General features: G+C 47.0%; 2 protein-coding genes across 2 annotated transcripts; one reads left to right on the forward strand and one right to left on the reverse strand.

Annotated features, from left to right (window-relative positions):
• The first annotated feature begins 1762 nt into the window (after positions 1-1762).
• LOC123082200 (uncharacterized) lies at positions 1763-2725 on the forward strand. Its single transcript, XM_044504582.1, has 2 exons — positions 1763-2001; positions 2087-2725. Exons 1-2 carry the CDS (start codon positions 1978-1980, stop codon positions 2480-2482), a joined length of 420 nt encoding a protein of 139 aa, XP_044360517.1. The 5' UTR covers positions 1763-1977; the 3' UTR covers positions 2483-2725.
• A 14022-nt stretch (positions 2726-16747) lies between these two features.
• On the reverse strand, positions 16748-18559 carry LOC123082201 (heavy metal-associated isoprenylated plant protein 7). The gene is made up of 5 exons (XM_044504583.1): positions 18476-18559; positions 18187-18364; positions 17847-18082; positions 17632-17713; positions 16748-17511 (listed from the first exon to the last, which is right to left on the reverse strand). Exons 1-5 carry the CDS (start codon positions 18554-18556, stop codon positions 16889-16891), a joined length of 1200 nt encoding a protein of 399 aa, XP_044360518.1. The 5' UTR covers positions 18557-18559; the 3' UTR covers positions 16748-16888.
• Positions 18560-21088: the final 2529 nt, after the last annotated feature.

Raw genomic sequence — 21088 nt, forward strand, 5'->3', positions numbered from 1 at the left:
GCACGGGGGAATGCATTCGGCCATGGCATGCAGACGGCTGTTACCGACATCACAGCTTGCGGGTTGAATGAGTTCATGACTTCAACGACCTCGCGTTTGCCTGTGTCAACTAGGTATATCAATGGGCAACAATCGAACGTGATTATTGCATATGCAAAGTTCTCTCCAACAGCTCTAATCCTGATGTTGTAAGAATCGGCCTCCACGGAAGAAGATGCCCCCCCGTTGACTCTTCCCTCCCAAAATGATGGGAAAATATGACCATCGAACAACAGCTGCAGGTTGTATGTGCTGTGGAAAATCCAACTCTTCTCTTGGCTAGCCATGTCACAGGACCAATGCTCCATATGAGCACCAACCAAATGAATGATGGAAAGACCTGACTTCCCAGACCTTGCAATCGTGTAATCCATGTCCCCGGCGGTGCTAAATGATTCGGGCAGCTCCACTATTCCAAACACCCCCGACGACAGAACAAACGTAAAAAGCAAGCCCACGGCATACATCATGTACAGTATGCCGTCTATAATTATAGCCCGGGGGGTTGCATGAGGAATGCATGGAATGTTGAGGTCGATAGGAAAAGATACATTGACGAACCATTGCTCCTCCATCAGTGTGCAGACGCGAAGACGATAAGGGCCTTGGTGGATGTATGGACCGGCGTGAGTTTCGGGGTAGCCGTCGAAAAATGCCTTCACACCGTCGACGACGACGAAGCATGCACAAATAGCTGCAGGGGCTTCTTGGAAGAAGTCATCGGGAGGGAGAAGGTGGCGACTTGTGGTAACCGGCTCAAGGATTGAGCGCTTGGCATACCCTCTCGGTTCCGCCTTCTCTCTTACGATGACTTCGCCGTAGCCTGAGAACAGCACAGTGTCGAAGTTGAAGTCGCCGGCGAATGCAGCCTCCACCTCCCAGGCATGCGCACGGAGGGCCTCGTCCATGTCCGGCATGGGGGTAAACTCGACGTACGTCGTGTCGTGCCCCAACACGCCGAACTCGGTGACGATGCCAAGAAGAGGAGGCGAGATGTCCGCCATGAACTTGACAAACATTTCCTCCCTTAGAGCTGCGCTTGCCCACGCTTTAGACACGACGCCACAACGAAGGATGGTTTTTACACTATCTACCCTAACAAGGACATCTTCTAGCAAATGGTCTAGGCCTAACACTTGGGACATGGAGTCCTCAAAACAAGCGCTGGTGATGGTGGCCATGGCTAGGCTGGGTGGTGGTGGAAGCGTAGGCTCAAGGAAGAAGAAGGAACGGGTGTGTGGAGAAATGAATCTGCCTCACATACGTCTGCTGCAGTAGTCAATATGACGGGTCCAAAAAATCACTCTGGAACGGCTGGTGGCTGCCTCACCGAGAGATTGAAAAAAAAAGCCGTGCTGAATTAATCCGCGCTAGGCCGTGTGGCAGTTTGCGCTCTAGCAAGCATAGCATAGGGCTGCAGCCTGCGAGCGGACAAGTGGAGGCAAAAGCTCCATCATTTCGCGTTGCGTCGAGCAGGTTGTCCGCTATTGCTGGAAAAGTTGACCCATGGCTTTCATGTTACTGATGTAAAAAGCAGGGTGCATGGGCGAAGTGCTTCTTTAAAACCAACGGAGACTAAACCAACGTCCAGACGTGATGCCGTCCCACCCAACGGACACTGCGGTAAGCCGTCCATGCACTGTCGGCATGCATGGGCTGTGCTGCCACGCCGGTGCGCCCGCGTGCCACCGGTTTTTAACATGCCCACGCATGTGGCTTGGGGGCACGAGTAGGTGCATTGAGTTCTGTTCAGGGGCGCCCCCTCTGCTCTGGTCCGTTCTATTATATCAAACACATCACTCTCACGGTCTCGCCGCCCACCTGCCCAAAACTCCCATTTCCCCCACCGCCCCCATCGCTGCTAGCTCCGCTGGTGATCCTCAATCGTCAGCTGGACATCTTCTTCCAGCTGAGCAGGCTCTTCGCTGCCCTGAAAAGATGGGGAACGCAGCTGGTCGTCCTGTAAGTTATCCGTTCCGAATCCAATTTTCGTGTGAATAAAGCGGGGATAAATGTTGAATCCGCCGTTCGATCTCTTCAATGGCAGGTGCCCGGAGCGACAGTGAAGGCGGAGGACGGCATGGTTCGTCTTCGAGTTGGACGCCTGCACTCTGAATCCTCCTACAGCACCTTTCGCTTCAGGGTGAAGGATGACGAGCTGCCCTGGATGAGGATTCCGGGCGGATGGGAAGAGCAGATGAAGGGGCCGTGCCCCAGGAGAATCAAGCTCTGGACTTGGGAGGGCGTGTGGTCAGTCCGGATGGATAAGCGGGATGGGCATGATGCAAAGTACCTGATGGACGGGTGGGACGACTTCGTCGACGCTCATGGCGTGGAAGCAGACGACCTGCTAACCTTCCAGATCGTGGAGCCTGACGGCTGGTATGTTCGAATCTACGCTCCCTGTGGCAAGGAGAGGCCGATTGGACGACTGCTGCTCTAGCCAGCGCATCCGCCCACGATGATTCGCCGGGATGCTAGTATCGTAGACTGTCGTAGTATGCTATGTTCTCGTATGTGATGCCTCGTGCTTTACTGTTTTATGTTCTGGTATGATCTTTGCTGTCCTAGTAGGCTCTGTTCTTTGCTGCCAGGTTATCAAGTTACTTATTCCGTGTTGATCTATGTAACAGAACTATGATCCGGAAACATTTTTCAGATTTTATGTGTTTCCTTTCAATATTAATATCTGCAGCATCCATGTGTTATTAAGTTACTACACATTCTTATACCCCGACGCTCAGATGCGTAATATGAATCAGCCTCTGTTTTGGCTAGATAATTTGTTTAGCCATTTTCCAAAAAATACGCACAAAGCGTGTTCGCTTTCATCGACTAGTGCTCCGTTGAGTAAACTAGTTATTATTCAGATATATATCAGAAAAGGAGCTCATTTATGAAGTTTTTGACCTTGAATAAAATTTGGCAATTCAGTTCTCACATATTATTTGGCGCGGGGACTGTGTAGCTTGCGGTGTCGAAAAGGCAACACACCTCTGAAGGAGTAGTTTAAATAGGGAGCCAATCCTTTTTCATTTGGTGGTGGGAATTTTAAACTTGAACACAATGTGGCGTTTTCGGTTCTCGCACATTAATTGGCATCTCGAGTTATGGTTTCTACCTTCTTGATCCAAATATAGATCATACACTGCATATTAAGCTTAACAAAAATACGGCCGAGGAAGAGCTGCAGCATCACACCGCACACATACACGGGTAGGTTGGGTTGAGAAACTCATAACTCCCTGCGCCAAGTAATGTGGGCTGTGTTTTTCGTGGGCATGGACTCGACGACCGTCAACAGCCTCTGAGTCGATCGTGCCCCCATCTAGCACACCGATGATTGTGTGAGGGCGAAGATGTCGGTGTCCGCTACGACGGGAGGCACCTACCCAGACTCAGGGGCTAGTGTCGAGCTAAAGCATAAAAAGTACCGTCGTTGCTCCACCTAAAAGCTACAGTGTGTGGTTGCGGGGTGATGCCGCGGCTCTTCCTCGAGCTTAATTTTATTAAGCTCGGCATGCTTTGTATGATCTATTTGTGGATCCTTTTTGCAAGAAGGGAGAAATCATAGCGCCAAGTAATGTGGGCGCGGGGGATGAAAATGCGTAGCAACTTAAAAAACACATGCATGCTGCAGATATATATATATATATAAGAACATAGAATCTAGAAAATGTCTCAGATCATAGATCTGTTACATGCCCATTATAAATGACTAGATAAAAATTAAAGGAAATAATCCATCAGACAAAGAAGATTTCCCAAGATACATGAATTTGTAGGAAACAAATCCTAGCAGCACATAACACTCCTACAATCTTGTGAATGACCGTGGCCATGGCATGCAGACCGGGGTCACCATCGTGACAACATTAGGGTTCATGACATGTCCGATTTTCATAGCCCGTCCAGACATTGTATCAACTAAGAAAATGTGTGGGCAAAAACCAAATGTGATGATGGCGTAAGAGCCATTTCTTCCGACGGCTCTAATCTTCATGGAGAAAAAGTCCCCCCCGCCGCCGGCTACATCCCAGAAAGACGATACTATATACCCATCGAAGATGAGCTTAAGGTTGTGGCTCGCATGTAGCTGCCAATCATATGATCTGGCCTTCATCGTGCAAGTCCAGTTCTCCAGCACGCCCCCCCGGCGAAGAAGGATGCATATGCCGGACTGGCCCGACCGTGCCATCATGTAATCCATGTCCTTAGCGTTGCTAAAGGCAGCCGGAAGCTTGGCCATGCCGAACTTACGAGACGCTAGATCGTACGAAAACAGAAAACCTACGACATACATCATGTACAACACGCCGTCTACCACTATGGCGCATGGATCATCGTGCGGGATGCATGGTTTCTTTGAGAATATAGGCTCAGATACCTCCACGAACCACCGGTCGCCGCGGTCCATAGTTACGCGAAGATGGAACGCGCCGAGCTCGCCGCCTGCCTTCGCGTGCGTCTGATGATAGCCGTCGAAGAAGGGCTTCTCGCCGTCGATGACGACGAAGCAGGCGCAGATGGCAGACGGGATGGCCTCGATGATGTTATCTCGAGGAAGCCGGTGGCGACTTGCAGAGACTGGCCCAAGGATTGTACGCTTAGCGTAACCCCTTGGGGATTCTCTTTCTCTCATGACGAGCTCGACGGCGACGCATGCCAGCACCATCTCATAGCTGGCTTGCCCGGCGAGAGCCGCCGCGACTTCTGACGCCTTTGGAGCTAAGGCCTGGTCCAGCCCTTCCACCGGGGCGAACTCCAGGTGCCTCCAGTCGGTGCCAACCACGGCGAACTGCAGAATGATCCCAAGCAAAGGCGGATCGTGGTTTGCCATGAATTGCTGACGGAACTCCTTCCTTGATGCAATACTCAGCCACTCCCTCGACAACGTGCTAGACCGCAGAAGGCTCTTCAAGCCATCGACACGGAGAAGCACCTGCTCTAGAAGCTCACCTAAGCGAAGAACTGTAGTCATGGATTCCTCGCCATCACTTGTGGGGGGTGGGTTGATGGCGGCCATGGATGCTTGGGAAGGGCGCATACGCGTGTGTGATGAAAGAGAAGGGTGTGCTGCCTGCTGATGCCTGGAATGGTGGTCTTTGACTATCCGCAGCTGAGTGTATAGAAACGGCATGGGTTGAAAATCGAAAATCTGGTCTGTCGCCAGCAGGGAGGCACCTGCGCGCGGGAGGCCCGAGGGGCATGGGCGGGAGCAGAGGGTTGGGCGGCTTTTGACTTCGCATCACATGCATGCGGGCGCATGCACAGGGGGAGGGGGGGCACGGACATGCCCGGAGCCAAAACAAAGACAAGCTACAAACCACGCCCCGACGGCGGCCGTCTCTATGTTGGCGCGTCTGTCTTCCGGTTAAAAAGGCGGGCTCAAACCAAGCTACAAGTACAGGGATACGCTGATCGAGAGCACGAGCTAGGAGCTAGATCGACGGCACAGTTAGGATAGAGATGGCCGTGTCACGGCGGCCGGGGTGGATCGCCGCCGGCCTCCTGGCGCGCCTGCTCATGGTGGTCGTCCTGCTCATGTCCGTGCGCTTCGTTCTCACCAACTACATCCACTGGGACTATACGCAGGGCACCTACAAGCTGCAGAGCTACACGTATGAATCTGTTTCCGACTGTCCAATACCTCATGCGTCTTTTTGGGTGTCAGCTGGCGAATTTGCTCCTGCATGGACTGTAAAAAAATAGTACATGGACTAAAAAGGTTCGAACCTTCCCCAAACAGTTCTCCATTTGCCGTACAGGAACCTTGCTTTTGGGCGCCGGTGGTCCTGTCTGCTAGACTGCCACAACCACAGCCTAGTGCCTGCCGGTCCCCTCCCCCTTGCATGCAGCGTGGTCCACCCCCTTGCTATAAGAGGAAAAGAACATCAAAAGAATAAAAAGAGAAAAAAGCAAATGGGGTAAGAGGAGGGACCAGATCCCAACACCAACGAGCGCGCGTGATTGCATCCACCCCAGAGAAGCTTCATAGGTTTGCTTTTCTCTCTCTCTCTCTATATATATATATATTCACTAGATGCCTAGAAAATATACTAAATGACTATAAAAGGAAATAGAGGGGAAAATAAAAGAAAAAACATATAAATGAAAATAAACAAATAATACACAAATAAAAAGACAAAAACGAAATAAAAATGTTTGCAAGTGTCGCGTGGCAGGAATGCTATGCGGCTGGCACTTGGCAAAGCTTTTCTTTGCCGAGTTTCATGCCATTGGCCGAGCGTTTTTACTTTTACACTCGGTTTCATGGTCCTTTGCCGATTACCCGACATTTTGCACTCGACAAACAAACCTGCACTTAGCAAAGCGGAATGCAGTATCGACGTTTGTGGCAAAAGGCTGGCGCCAAGCACCTGAGCTCCATGATGTCGGTAGAGTAATTCCCATTAGTATTATTTTTACGTTTATGTGAGGCTCTTACTGATTATCTGTTGAGAATTTCTTGATGGGTTTCTCTCGCCTCTGTGTGGCCGGTGAGAGGTCTGTACTGAAACTTGGTTCTTCCCCTTCTCAATTAATTAATGAACCTTTTGTCTTTCTTCAAGGATATCAATGGCATAGGACTTAGATGTGCAACACTGAAAGTGCAACTATCCCTAGATGGTTTTGGTAATTCATAACAACATATAGCTCATTGAGCTAATGCTATTCCAAGATGATTATATCAGGAAAGCTCAATGATTGGCATGTCATGAATGTGAAAGTGGAACCCTCAAAATGCTAAGGACAAAGGATTGGCTCATGCTCAAAAGCTCAAGACTCTTCATTTTATATTTTAGTGATCCAAGATCACATTGAGTCCATAGGAAAAGCCAATACTATCAAGGAGGGATGAGGTGTTGCTTAATGAGCCTCTTGCTTCATGTGCTTAGTGATATGCTCCAAAACCCTCAACTACTTTCCCATATCCACATATGACCTAAACTCTAAGCCAAACTCGGTCCTACCGATTCTTCCTATCCGGCACCACCGAGTTTCACTTGTCATTAGCCACTGCCAAACCCTAGAAATTCGGTTCTACCGATAAGGATCTCGGTCTCACCGAGATGGGGTTGCAAACTCTCTGTTTCCCTTTCGTAACTTTTTGGTCCCACCGAAAGAGTGAATCGGTCCCACCGAGATTGCAATGTAAACTCAGTGTTTCCCCTTTGTAACTTTTCGGTCTCACCGAGTTCCACTCGGTCTCACCGAAAGAGCAAATCGGTCCCACCGAGTTTGCCTGACCAACTCTCTGGTTAGCTAATTACCAAATTCGGTCTCACCGAGTTTGTGTAATCGGTCTCACCGAGATTACGTTATGCCCAAACCCTAACCATATCGGTCCTACCGAGTTGCATGTCAGTCCCACCAAAAATCACTAACGGTCACTAGGTTTACATTTTCGGTCCGACCGAGCTTATTGATTCGGTCCCACCGAGATTGAAAAACTGTGTAACGGTTGGATTTTGTGTGGAGGCTATATATACCCCTCCACCTCTTTCTCATTCGATGAGAGAGCCATCAGAACACACACACCATTCCAACTCATATGTTCTGAGAAAGAACCACCTACTCATGTGTTGAGACCAAGACATTCCATTCCTACCATATGAATCTTGATCTCTAGCCTTCCCAAGTTGCTTTCCACTCAAACCCTATTTCCACCAAATCCAAATCCTAAAAGAGAGAGTTGAGTGTTGGGGAGACTATCATTTGAAGCACAAGAGCAAGGAGTTCATTACCTACACACTATTTGTTACTTTTTGGAGAGTGGTGTCTCCTAGATTGGCTAGGTGTCACTTGGGAGCCTCCGACAAGATTGTGGAGTTGAACCAAGGAGTTTGTAAGGGCAAGGAGATCGCCTACTTCGTGAAGATCTACCGCTAGTGAGGCAAGTCCTGTGTGGGCGATGGTCATGGTGGGATAGACAAGGTTGCTTCTTCGTGGACCCTTTGTGGGTGGTTGCTTCTTCGTGGACCCTTCGTGGGTGGAGCCCTGTGTGGACTCGCGCAACCGTTGCCCTTGGGTGGAGCCCTGTGTGGACTCGCGCAACCGTTACCCTTCGTGGGTTGAAGTCTCCATCAACGTGGATGTAGGATAGCACTACCTATCCGAACCACGGGAAAAACATCCGTGTCTCCAATAGCGTTTGAATTCTCCAAACCCTTCCCCTTACATTCTCGCAAGTTGCATGCTTTACTTTCCGCTGCCTATATACTCTTTGCATACTTGCTTGAATTATGTGACGATTGCTTGACTTGTCCTAAATTAGGTAAAATCTGCCAAGAACTAAAATTAGGAAAAGGTTAAGTTTTTATTTGGTCAAGTAGTCTAATCACCCCCCCTCTAGACATACTTCCGATCCTACAAGTGGTATCAGAGCTTTGGTCTCCATTTGCTTTGATCTCCATAGCTTTTGGTGGTCATAGCCTTGGTTTCACAACCTAGGAGAGTATGGCGTCTAGCGAGGGAAATTATCACCGTAGAGGTCCTTACTTTGATGGTACTAACTTTGCTAGTTGGAAGCATAAAATGAAAATGCATATTCTTGAACATAACCCCGCCGTTTGGGCTATTGTGTGTGTTGGTTTGCAAGGTGACTTCTTTGACGGGAGAGAACCAGACCGTGAAGCTACCGCGGATGAGTTGAAGATGTTGCAATACAATGCTCAAGCTTGTGATATTCTCTTCAACGGATTGTGCCCCAAAAAATTCAACAAAATCAGCCGCCTTGAGAATGCAAAGGAAAGTTGGGACACTTTGATTGATATGCACGAAGGTACCGACTCCGTCAAGGAATCCAAGTTGGATGTACTTCAAAGCCAACTTGACAAGTTCAAGATGAAGGATGGTGAAGGTGTCGCTGAGATGTACTCTAGGCTTGCTCTCATCACAAATGAGATTGTCGGCTTAGGAAGTGAAGAGATGACCGATAGATTCATCATCAAGAAGATTCTAAGAGCCTTGGATGGAAAATATGATACCGTGTGCACATTGATCCAAATGATGCCCAACTACAAAGATCTCAAGCCAACGGAGGTGATTGGGAGAATTGTTGCTCATGAGATGTCACTTAAGGATAAAGAGGAACTTCACAACAAATCAAGTGGTGCCTATAAAGCCTCATGTGAAGCCCCTACATCATCGAGTGAGAAACAAGACTTCAATGAAGAATTGAGCTTAATGGTGAGGAACTTCAACAAGTTCTACAAGAGTAGAAGCAAAGATAGAAGCTCCAAGTCAAGGTCCTACAATGACAAAAGATCTTCTAGTCGAGAGCGAAACTGTTACAATTGTGGAAGACCCGGACACTATTTCAATGAGTGTACGGCTCCCTACAAGAGAAGAGAAGATTCTCCAAAAAGAAGAAGCAAAGAATCATCACCAAGAGAGAGAAGGAGTAGAGATGATCATTATGAACGAAGATACTCACGGAGAAGCAAGGATTCGGAAAGGAAGGAAAAATCATCAAGGAGCTACACAAGACGAAGACATCAAGCTCATGTTGGTGAATGGGTATCCGGCTCCGACTCCGACAGCCACTCCGAGAAAAGTTATCACTCCGACTCCGAAGATACTCAAGATGAAGGTGTTGCCGGTCTAGCACTTGTGTCAACCAACTCCTACGACATATTTGACTCACCAAATGAAGGAATTGGAAGATGCTTCATGGCCAAAGGTCCTAAGGTAACACACCCCGAGTATGTTGATTTCAATAGTGATGAAGATGACTTGTTAGGTGATGATTTGCTTGTTGACAACTCTAGTGATGAATACTATGATGAAGTGTCAATTAAACATGCTAATCAAGATAAAACAAATGACAATGATAAGGAGAAGATTGAGGCTCTAACTAAAGAACTAAAAACTCTTAAGTTAGCTCATGACACTATCTTCGAAGATCATCGAAAACTTTTAAGAGCTCATGAGAAATTACGCTTTGAAAAGCTCAATCTTGAGCAAGAGCATGAGTTCTTAAAAGCAATCAATGATGATCTCCGCAAGAAAAGTTCTTCTTACATTGCCAAGCGTTTACTCTTATCCACTTACATGCCTCAAGTCAAGTCTAACAAGAAAGATTCTTCCTCTAGCAGTAACAATGATCATGTTAAATCCAATATTGTTGCTTCTAGTAGTTCTCTTGATGCCACTACTGATTCTCTTAGCCAAGTTACACTTGAGCAAGAAAATAGTTTATTGAAGGGAAAGGAGTGTACAAAAGCCTTGCCGGGAGTAAGCAATTCGAGGAAATTGTGCGCAAGCAAGGAATGCACCGGAAGAATCAAGGTGTTGGTTTTGAACAAAAGTTCAATGCCAATGGAGTTGAGTGGGAAGAAGACCAATACCCCAAGACAAAGTTTATCCCTCAACAAGAGAAGTATGATACTTCTTTCAAGGGGACACAAGCTCAAGATGATCTTCCACCACAAGACTACAAGCAAAAAGGCAAGGACAAGCTTCAAGAGAAAATTGATGCATTTGAAGAAGCTCCGAAGACCTTAGTCAAGTGGATTCCCAAGACTACTTCAAGCTCCACTTCATCAAGTACGACTACAACTCCAAGGATTCCCATCAAGATGATGTGGATCCAAAAGAAGAAGAACTAGAGAGTTCTTGAGGGTGACTCCGCCAACATACTTCACTCTTATCATTTTGGCAAGAACAAGTGCAATCAACTTCCACATCTTGCACTAGTTCAAGGAGTCACAAAACCTCTTGTTGGTAAGACAAGGGACAAGGTAACCTAAAAGTTTTCATGGACATCATCTTTTGTGTGCATCACTCTATGCCTATGGATATCCTTGTTTGTTCCTTGTGGGACTAACCCATGTAGGTATTGAAAGTGCAATTCACTCAAATGGATAGCTCCAAGAGATCTACATCAACATTGAGCATCCACATCTTCAATATCTACATGAAGTCATCATCGACAAAATCCAAGGTTAGTTCATCCCTCTTAGGGGGGGATATCACATCTAGGGGGAGCTTTACTCTAAGACTTGAGCTAAAGCAACTCTAAAGATGTGAACACAACAATGCTTTATGTAAAAGTGGTAACCCCATTTGGGCTTAAACGATGAGTATGACATATGATCAAGTGTTCTCACTTGACTCCTAAGTCAATATACTCATACATAGATGACCTAGTCATCGCAAATTGCTTGATAGATGCTAGTATTGGTTGTGCATGCCTTGCCACATATTTCATTTGCCATCTTATTGTGTGAGCATGCTGGTTGCATATTACTCGTTCGAGGACATCCACTTGTTGTTTTGATTGTTCGGTTTTATTTCTTTTTGCCAAGTGGATGGACAAGAATGCCTAAGAATCTCCTCTAGCTATCTATGCTTTTCTCGTCTCAAACTCTATTCATGCTGCATCACAAAATTTGATCAAGTCAGATTCGAACCACTCTGTGTGAGGAGCGCTCAGAGTCCCCAATTCGTCATAGACTTAAACTTCCAAAACCTCTTTATGATTCTCGGTCTGACCGATACTCCACTTTCGGTCCTACCAAGATCATTAAGTTGATCTAGGTTTTCGATCTCGGTGCAACCGATTTGAACTTTTCGGTCACACCGAGTTTTAGTAACTGCACGCAGTTATGAATCTCGGTGCCACCGAGTCGTTCCACTCGGTCACACCGACAGGGTCGGGCTATATATATAGTCACGGGTAAAATTTGGAAATTTCTCCGAATCCCTTCGCCCGCGCGATAGCCTGCTCTGCCCTCGAGGTCTCCGGATCGTCTTCTCGCCGCCAGCAGCCTCCAGTCGCTAGTATCCGTCGCCGTCAACGGGAATTCTGCCTCGCCGTTGCCGCCGTAGCAAGTCCCCACCGAACTAGGGTATGGACTTGATCTCTGTGCTATTCCTCAATCTGATTCCTAGCACATTGTGATCATATTGATTCTTGCCACGTTTGAGAAACTTCTATCCAGTCAAAACGCTCGTAGATTAGGTTTGATTCGAAAATTCTAGGTTTAGGTTTCCGCCAAAACCATCTCGGACCCACCGAGTTGAAAAACTCGGTCCTACCGATTTGGCTTATGCCATTGCACAAGTGAGACTCGGTCTGACCGAGAATTACTTATCGGTGTGACCGATTTTTGAAATCAGTGAAACCCTAGCAGTCTCGGTGCCACCGAACTGTGACTCGGTCCTACCGAGTTCACTAGTTTAGGTTCCAAAACTGCTTCGGTATCACCGAGTTTGAAAATCGGTAGATCCGAGATGATTTCAGTAGGAAACTAAAACTAAGTTTTTGGATCATTCTTTTTGCAAAAATCTCTGCATTTTGTGATGCTCATCCTTTCTACCTCATCTATAATCTATTCACAGGATCAGCAGTCAGTTTGCAGCATGTCTGATCAAAGTGATAGCCAAAATATGTCAGAGCAGCAAGTGGTGATGAGTGAGGTCACTAGTCCCTCCAGTTCATCTGATGAAGGCAGCAGGAGCACTCCTAGCAACTTGCCAAAGGCTGCCACGAGACAAAGGAAGAAGAAAACTTCAGACTCCGAAGATGAGGACTATGTGGCAGAGGAAGAGGCCACTTCCAAGAGAATTGAGCCAGCTCAAGGCACTAAGCCAGGTCTAAAAATCAAAAGGCCAACAGGCAGGCAGCCCATATCAAATGCTAGAGCCTCAACTGAGAAGCCCACTCCCCAAGAGCCAGTTGCAGCTGAGGGCAAGAAAAGAAAGGAAAGGGTAAAGAAGACTGTTGCTAGAGTGCTTGGAAAAGCTTCCATCATGAAAGAAGAAGAGGAAGAAGAGGTAGCTGCACCAGCGCCCAAGGCACCCAAGCGAATGGGTGATGCCATAAGATCAGGGGCTATTGCATCTAAGCCCAAAGCTGCCTCCAAGCCAAAACCAAAGAGGAATACAAGGAGCATTCCTGCAGCTGAAAAGAACAAGGCCCCAGTGCCTGAGACTGTTGCTGAAGAAGAAGAAGAAAATGTCCTGAGAAAGCTAAAGCCCAAGATCCCAGACCACAACGATGCTCATCCTGTGGCTGAGGACATGAAGCTCAGGAGAGATTCAGGGCTGAGAAAGTGGAGAGAAGCAGACCCGTATGCTTCAAGGAGAAGGACTGCCGTGGACTACAGGTTTCACACCAAGGAGCAGCAGGATTTCTATGAGACTGTGCTGTTAGATAAGAAGCCCATTGTCTGTGATATGCGTTGGGTTGATTGGACATACATCAAGGACAATGAGGAGCACTATCCTGGAGTGCAAGACAGCTTCATAGCTTGTGGAGTAGCCGACTTTGTTGGGCAGAAGCTCACAAAGTGGAACGAGGAGCTTATCATGCAGTTCTACTCCATGGCTCACTTTTATCCAGATGGGAGGATCACATGGATGTCTGAGGGTACAAGGTACCAATCTACAGTGACTGAGTGGGCACAGATCATTAATGCCCCAGAGGAGCAAGATGAAGACTTGGATATCTATGCCAAGAAAAAGATGGACCACAACTCCATGTCCAATATGTACAAGGAAATTTCCAATGAAGCTCTTGGCACCTTCAAGTTTGGCTCTGTGCATTACCTTCTGTCAGGACTCCCGACGATTAGTTGGATACTAAGGCACACCTTACTGCCCAAGTCTGGAGATCACAAGATGATCAGAGGCCATGCTATCAACTTGCTACATGTGTTTGATGTGCCTCAGAAGTTTAAGGTGATGAGCTCATAGTGGAAACTATCAAGAGGACTGCAGCAGACCAGGAGAGAAGCTGCGGATATGCCCCTCAGATTCAGGAGCTCATCAACTCCAAGATGGGCACGGGCATATATTTATTGGACAAGGAACATTTGCCCATCCGTCCAGATTTCGAGGACAATCAAGTTGTCATGACTGAGAACGAGCCATCATCTGCCCAAGCATTTACAAAGAAGGAGAAGGCAAGGAAGGAGAAAGCTGCCAAGATGCCTACCCAAGAGGAGGCATCTGAATACTTCTTGAAGACTAAACAAGAGCAGCTTGGTTACTTGATTGCATCCACGCTGAGGATTGAGCAAAGTCTGGCCACTCTCACTCAGAATCAGCAGAGCCTAGAGAGAATCATGGAACAGAAGTTCTATGACTTGGATGTTAAGGTAACAGAAGTTCAGTCTGCAGTGGAGCAGCTCCAGGAGGACATGCAGGAGAGGAGAGGCAGGACTACCACTCATACCTTTGCCAGAGTGCCACGAGGCCCGAGGTCATCTGCCGTGCCAGTTGCTGACACAAGAGCCACCACTTCAGCACCAGCTACAGCCTCAATTCCTCCAGCTCCAACTCCAGCGTCTACTTCAGCATCTACCGAAGCCTTCGTCCTTGGAGTGATCCGGACTCCACCACCACCTGAAGATCAAGCCTGAGCGTCGATCTAGTGCTATGCATTTTCTAGGAACTTTTTGGTAACTTGTTGCCAAAGGGAGAGAAGATGTATAGATCATAGTCTTCGAGAGAGAGAGTGTGTTGCTTTTCTCTCTTGCTTTATTTGGTGGTTTTTCGAACTTGTTTGCTTTTGAGTGCTTGAGATACTATGCTTGTGAGACATTGATGCTCATGTGTTTGATCATAAGCTACACTTAATGCTTGCTTAATGTTATTATCTTATCTATCTTGTGATCATTCATTATTCTTGGTGATGAGTGCATGTATTTCATTCTTATCATTTTAAGCGCTCCACCAAGATGTATGTGACATGGAAGAGTAACCCATGACTCTAACTCTTTGTCCATTTGCAGTCCAAAGCAAATTTTAAATATGCACAAATTTAGGGGGAGCTCTTACTTATCACATACTTCTCAAAGCGACGATATATTTCATGCTTATTATCATTTGTCGAAGCTTTAATCTATATGTTGTCATCAATTATCAAAAAGGGGGAGATTGAAAATGCAACTATCCCTAGGTGGTTTTGGTAATTCATAACAACATATAGCTCATTGAGCTAATGCTATTCCAAGATGATTATTTCAGGAAAGCTCAATGATTGACATGGTATGGATGTGAAAGTGGAATTCTCAAAATGCTAAGGACAAAGGATTGGCTCAAGCTCAAAAGCTCAAGACTCTTCATTTTATATTTTAGTGATCCAAAATCACATTGAGTCCATAGGAAAAGCCAATACTATCAAGGAGGGATGAGGTGTTGCTTAATGAGCCTCTTGCTTCATGTGCTTAGTGATATGCTCCAAAACCCTCAACTACTTTCCCATATCCACATATGACCTAAACTCTAAGCCAAACTCGGTCCTACTGATTTTTCCTATCCGGCACCACCGAGTTTCACTTGTCATTAGCCACTGCCAAACCCTTTGGTTCTACTGATAAGGATCTCGGTCTCATCGAGATGGGGTTGCAAACTCTCTGTTTCCCTTTCGTAACTTTTCGGTCCCACCGAAAAAGCGAATCGGTCCCACCGAGATTGCAATGTAAACTCAGTGTTTTCCCTTTATAACTTTTCGGTCTCACCGAGTTCCACTCGGTCTCACCGAGTTCCACTCGGTCTCACCGAAAGAGCAAATCGGTCCCACCGAATTTGCCTGACCAACTCTCTGGTTAGCTAATTACCAAATTCGGTCTCACTGAGTTTGTGTAATCGGTCTCACCGAGATTAGGTTATGCCCAAACCCTAACCATATCGGTCCTACCGAGTTGCATGTCAGTCCCACCAAAAATCACTAACGGTCACTAGGTTTACATTTTCGGTCCGACCGAGCTTATTGATTCGGTCCCACCGAGATTGAAAAACTGTGTAACGGTTGGATTTTGTGTGGAGGCTATATATACCCCTCCACCTCCTTCTCATTCGATGAGAGAGCCATCAGAACACACACACCATTCCAACTCATATGTTCTGAGAAAGAACCACCTACTCATGTGTTGAGACCAAGACATTTCATTCCTACCATATGAATCTTGATCTCTAGCCTTCCCAAGTTGCTTTCCACTCAAACCCTATTTCCACCAAATCCAAATCCTAAAAGAGAGAGTTGAGTGTTGGGGAGACTATCATTTGAAGCACAAGAGCAAGGAGTTCATTACCTACACACTATTTGTTACTTCTTGGAGAGTGGTGTCTCCTAGATTGGCTAGGTGTCACTTAAGAGCCTCCGACAAGATTGTGGAGTTGAACCAAGGAGTTTGTAAGGGCAAGGAGATCGCCTACTTCGTGAAGATCTACCGCTAGTGAGGCAAGTCCTGTGTGGGCGATGGTCATGGTGGGATAGACAAGGTTGCTTCTTCGTGGACCCTTTGTGGGTGGTTGCTTTTTCATGGACCCTTCATGGGTGGAGCCCTGTGTGGACTCGCGCAACCGTTACCTTTCGTGGGTTGAAGTCTCCATCAATGTGGATGTAGGATAGCACCACCTATCCGAACCACGGGAAAAACATCCGTGTCTCCAATAGCGTTTGAATTCTCCAAACCCTTCCCCTTACATTCTGGCAAGTTGCATGCTTTACTTTTCACTGCCTATATACTCTTTGCATGCTTGCTTGAATTATGTGACGATTGCTTGATTTGTCCTAAATTAGCTAAAATTTGCCAAGAACTAAAATTGGAAAAAAGGTTAAGTTTTTATTTGGTCAAATAGTCTAATCACCCCCCTCTAGACATACTTCCGATCCTACAAACACATCTAGATGTGGTCGATCCTACAAACACATCTAGATGTGGTTTATGAAAGCTGTTATTTTGTTTATACATTGCAATAACCAGATGCTTTATTCCATATATATAGACTTGTAACATGGAAGGTGCACACAGTTCACTACATGATGGGATTCTTTATGCCATGTACGATGGATTATGGTACCATGGAAGCTACGTACACACAGTCCATCACATCACATGATGGTGCATGCATCTGGGCTCTGATCGCCGAAAGTCTGTGGCGGATAGTGCTGCGGACACGGCCCGTAATACGTTGCAGGATTGGCCGCATATGGGTATTGGTGGTACTGCTGATAAGCATAGTGCGGGTACGCATAAGGGTAGGCTGCTGGGTGGTAGTTGTACTGGTAGAGGCCGTTCATGGCCGTCATCTTCTCCGCCTCCGGCGCCACCGCAACAAGTGAAGCCGGCACAGGCAGCTTGAATAGGTGTTCCTTCCCTTGGGTCTCCTCTACAACCGTCTCCTTCTCAACCCCGTCTCCGTCCCCTTTGCCTGGCTTCTCCGTTTCAGCCCCTTCTTCTCCTGTCTTCACCTCTTGTTTGGTCTCTTCTTCTGCTCCTCCATTTTTGTTTTCCAGATTATCAGATGGTTCTTGCTTCTCGGGATTGGCATCCGCTGCAGGCGCATCCTCAGCCATGGCTGCTGCTGGCGTATCCTCATGCAGTGGCTCAGCTCTTAGGATGGCAGCCTTCCTCCCCGTGCACTTGTGGATGAATCCTACTAGGGTCGCTGGCTCGACCGTCCCTTTCACCATCATCTGTGAAGATTTGATGTGCGGCACGGCCTCCTCCACTCCTGATCAACAGTTTGCAACCATACTGTATAAATTAGTACCGCAACAACCAAAGCAAGGAAGACGTAGACGAGTAGTTTAGCTAGCAATGTAGTATTAACATACGGAGTACATCAACATACCTTTTATCTTGAGTATCCTCCTCTTCATCTCCTCACTGCAATCTTCACAGTGCAATTCGATCTTAAGCACTACAACCATTTCCTGGTCTCAATAATGATCAATACCACAAAAAGGTGGTTAAAACACCGGAATATAAAGGTGAAAAAGCAAAATGGTAGTGAACTAAGCAGGATATTAACAGCAACTAGCAGCAAGTAATTGACTCAGTAAATACCATGTCGAACTCCGCTGCATCCTTTTTCATGTCTGGCGCCCCTGCACCGTCGTGTTTCTTGGTATCCTCACTTTTCACCGGCGGTGGAAGCTTCTCCGGCGATGGGCTCAGCAGCAGCGCCTTCTTCCCGGTCCTCCTCTTGACCGCCTCGACCACCATGATCGGGTTCTGCAGCGCCTTCTGGCCACTTACCACCACCGTGTTGGTCGAGTGATCCACGATCACCTCCTCAACCCCTTAATTTATCCCACCAAGAACTTAGTTTTGAAACACCTATACATACAAATTAGCTAATTCCAAAAACGAATTCCGGATGTGCATCCATTTTCATGTTACGTACCATCGAGGCGCAGCAGAGACCGCCGCACCTTCCTGGCGCAGCCATCGCAGTGGACCGGCACGCTTACCACCACCCCGTTCGTCGGCGCATCGCTGCCTCCCTTCGCCGGCGCCTTGTCCCCTTCCTTCCCAGTGCTCCGGGCATCACCGGCCGCCAACGCCGCCTTCTTCGCCCTCGTCTGCCACATCGGAACGAGAAAAAAACCCTGAGAATCACGTACGATAAGCTGAAGATAAATCACCTGGACGGGAGAGAAGGTTTGGGCCAGCGAGTGTTTCTTCTCCTTTACCTTGGCCATAGTGTGTGCTAGGTTCCTCGATCGTAATTGATCGATCTGATGAGAATGGAGCGCTCCAGTGTGCACACACATATATGTGAGTCATGGGATGCATCGTGGAGGGAGAGGGGGGTGCCACGTCTGGGCGGTGCAGCCATGGGATGCGCCGCGTGGCCGTTTGCATGCAGTGCGAAAACGTACGTGCTTCGCTGGATGCACACTCAGAAGCAGACGCTATCTCTCCATTAAAGGGACTTTGTCTAGAGGACGCTATATTCGGTGCCGCCCGGGCGTACGTTTCCGCAATTTTGGCTGGAAATAGGGATCGAAAAAAATACCGAAACTGCCGTAGTTTTTTAGCACAGTATAATACAGACTGCAATATATATACACATATATATGATCGCGCTATTCGTCACCCTGGGTGAGGAATAATTATTCTTTATCCTCTTATTTTACAATCAATGCATCGTAATTTTACGTTTCGTAAGTTTTTTTCTTATTTCCGACGCAAAAAGGGACAGTAAGAAAATATATAATCACCGTAAAAAAAATTATGTTATATAAAATTACAAACATAAAAACATAGTCTAAAATACACATAAACTACAAATTTTCTTATCTTATAACCTATATTTTTATTTTTTTTATGTTAAATTTTACATAGTGAATCAATAGAATGTAACTATTTGAATCCAAATGTAATTTAATTATGAAGTAATCGTAAGATTACCTCGGGTGAGAAATAACTTATTGTACACCCTGAGTGATGAATAACATCACTATATATATAAATATAAATATATATAAATATATATAAATATATATATATATATATATATATATATATATATATATATATATATATATATATATATAACACGTACACACACTCTATTTCTATGAAGTCGTAGTCGATGGAATGTCTCCTCTTACTAAACGCGCATCGTCAAAAAACCTGACATAAATTCAGGATAAATGCGAGTATCAAAATTTGAACCATAATAAATTGAAGATACCAGTGTCCATTTAACCATCCAACTATAGATGGATTCGCTATAGGCTTATTCTTTTTGTTGTTATTTATAGCAGGCTAATGCCTCGGGCTGCAATGGCATATAAGTATGATGTGACCGAGACACATTTTTTTGTCCAACTAAGACATATCTAAAATGTGACATAACTTTTTTTTCAGAGGTGACATAACTATATTACATCTAAGTTGAAGATTTTTTTTTTTCCGGTTGTCCAGGGCTTGCAGCGAGGCGGAAGCTTGCCAATGTCTTGGGCCTCCGTTCAGTTTAGTTTATGTAGCTTCGTTCAGTTTAGTTTATGTAGCTTCATTCCTTTCCTGTAGGCTATCCTCCGTTCATTTCTTTTTCTTTTTTCAGTTCGATGGCTCATCCTTTTTCTTCACAAGAATGTTGTTTTCTTGTATAAACCGTGTTTTTTTTAGAAAAGAAGGATGACCCCCAGCCTCTGCATCTAGGAGATGCATACGGCCACTTTATTGATTATTCTCGAGGACCTTACAAAGTGTTACAATAGTAAGCCTGAATCCACCATCTAGGAAACATATGGCGCTACTCCTATCCATATGATGAAGGAGTGCTAGCTGGGCCACTACCCAGACCACTCACCTAATCCTAACATCGAAAGCCGGAATCCCCAGCCTAGCCACATACCGGGTCTGGGGCATAAACCGGTCTGACGCACTCACAGGTGTCGTCTCCACCATCTTCCACTGGTCTATCTCCGAACAGATTGAGGTGCCAACCTTGGCAGGCTCCTCCGCCATCAACGCCACCATGACGCCAAATGACGACCACCACCTACGCTAGAACATCTCCAAGCAATCAAGAAAACAAGGAAAGCCCAAAAGATACAAGGGGGCACTCTGAACTTACAACACATCGGAGAGCTAGTTACAAGAGGTAGGGCACTACTAGCATAAACCGATGACCGCAACCCTTAGGCGCCAAAGACACAGGAGGAATGCCGCTGGGACAAACACCAAGCCGGCCACACCATCACGCGCCAAGAACGTCTAAAGGCTGCAGGAAAGCCGCCGAGCAACAACAGAGAGGCGGACAACGGGACATCGAGAGGCACTGCACTTGCTGCCGGCCAAAAACCCCACCTTCAGCAGCCCTACGCCCGAAACCACACTCCCCAGACAACGCCTCCATGGAGGGAACGACACACACGGCGCCGCCGCTGCCCAATCCTGTCAGATTTTGGGTTTTCACCCGGGAGAGGGAACGGAGGTGGGGAGAAGGAGACCACGACATCGCCTCCAAGAAAGAAACGTCGCCCAAGGCCGACGTTGATGCCGGGCTGAACCAGCCGGCCAGGGGTTTCCCTCGGTCCCGATCTGCAACACCAGCCCCAAACTCCATCGGATCCAGCGACCAGCCGCGGGAAACCAAGCGCAGAGGGGGAGGGAGCGAATTGGGGGCGGCAAACCTCCAAATCTGGCGAGGAAGAGGAGGCCTCCACGCTGTAGCCACCGGCCGCCGACGCCCCACCGCCCCGCAATCGAGGACGCCGGCCAGAGCCCTCCGCGAGCGCCGTTCAGGGCAAGAACGACGACACCATGCCGGCAGGGGCCGCCGCCCCTGGGAT

Source organism: Triticum aestivum, chromosome 4A (assembly GCF_018294505.1).
Source record: "Triticum aestivum cultivar Chinese Spring chromosome 4A, IWGSC CS RefSeq v2.1, whole genome shotgun sequence".
Classification (NCBI taxonomy): Eukaryota; Viridiplantae; Streptophyta; class Magnoliopsida; order Poales; family Poaceae; genus Triticum; species Triticum aestivum.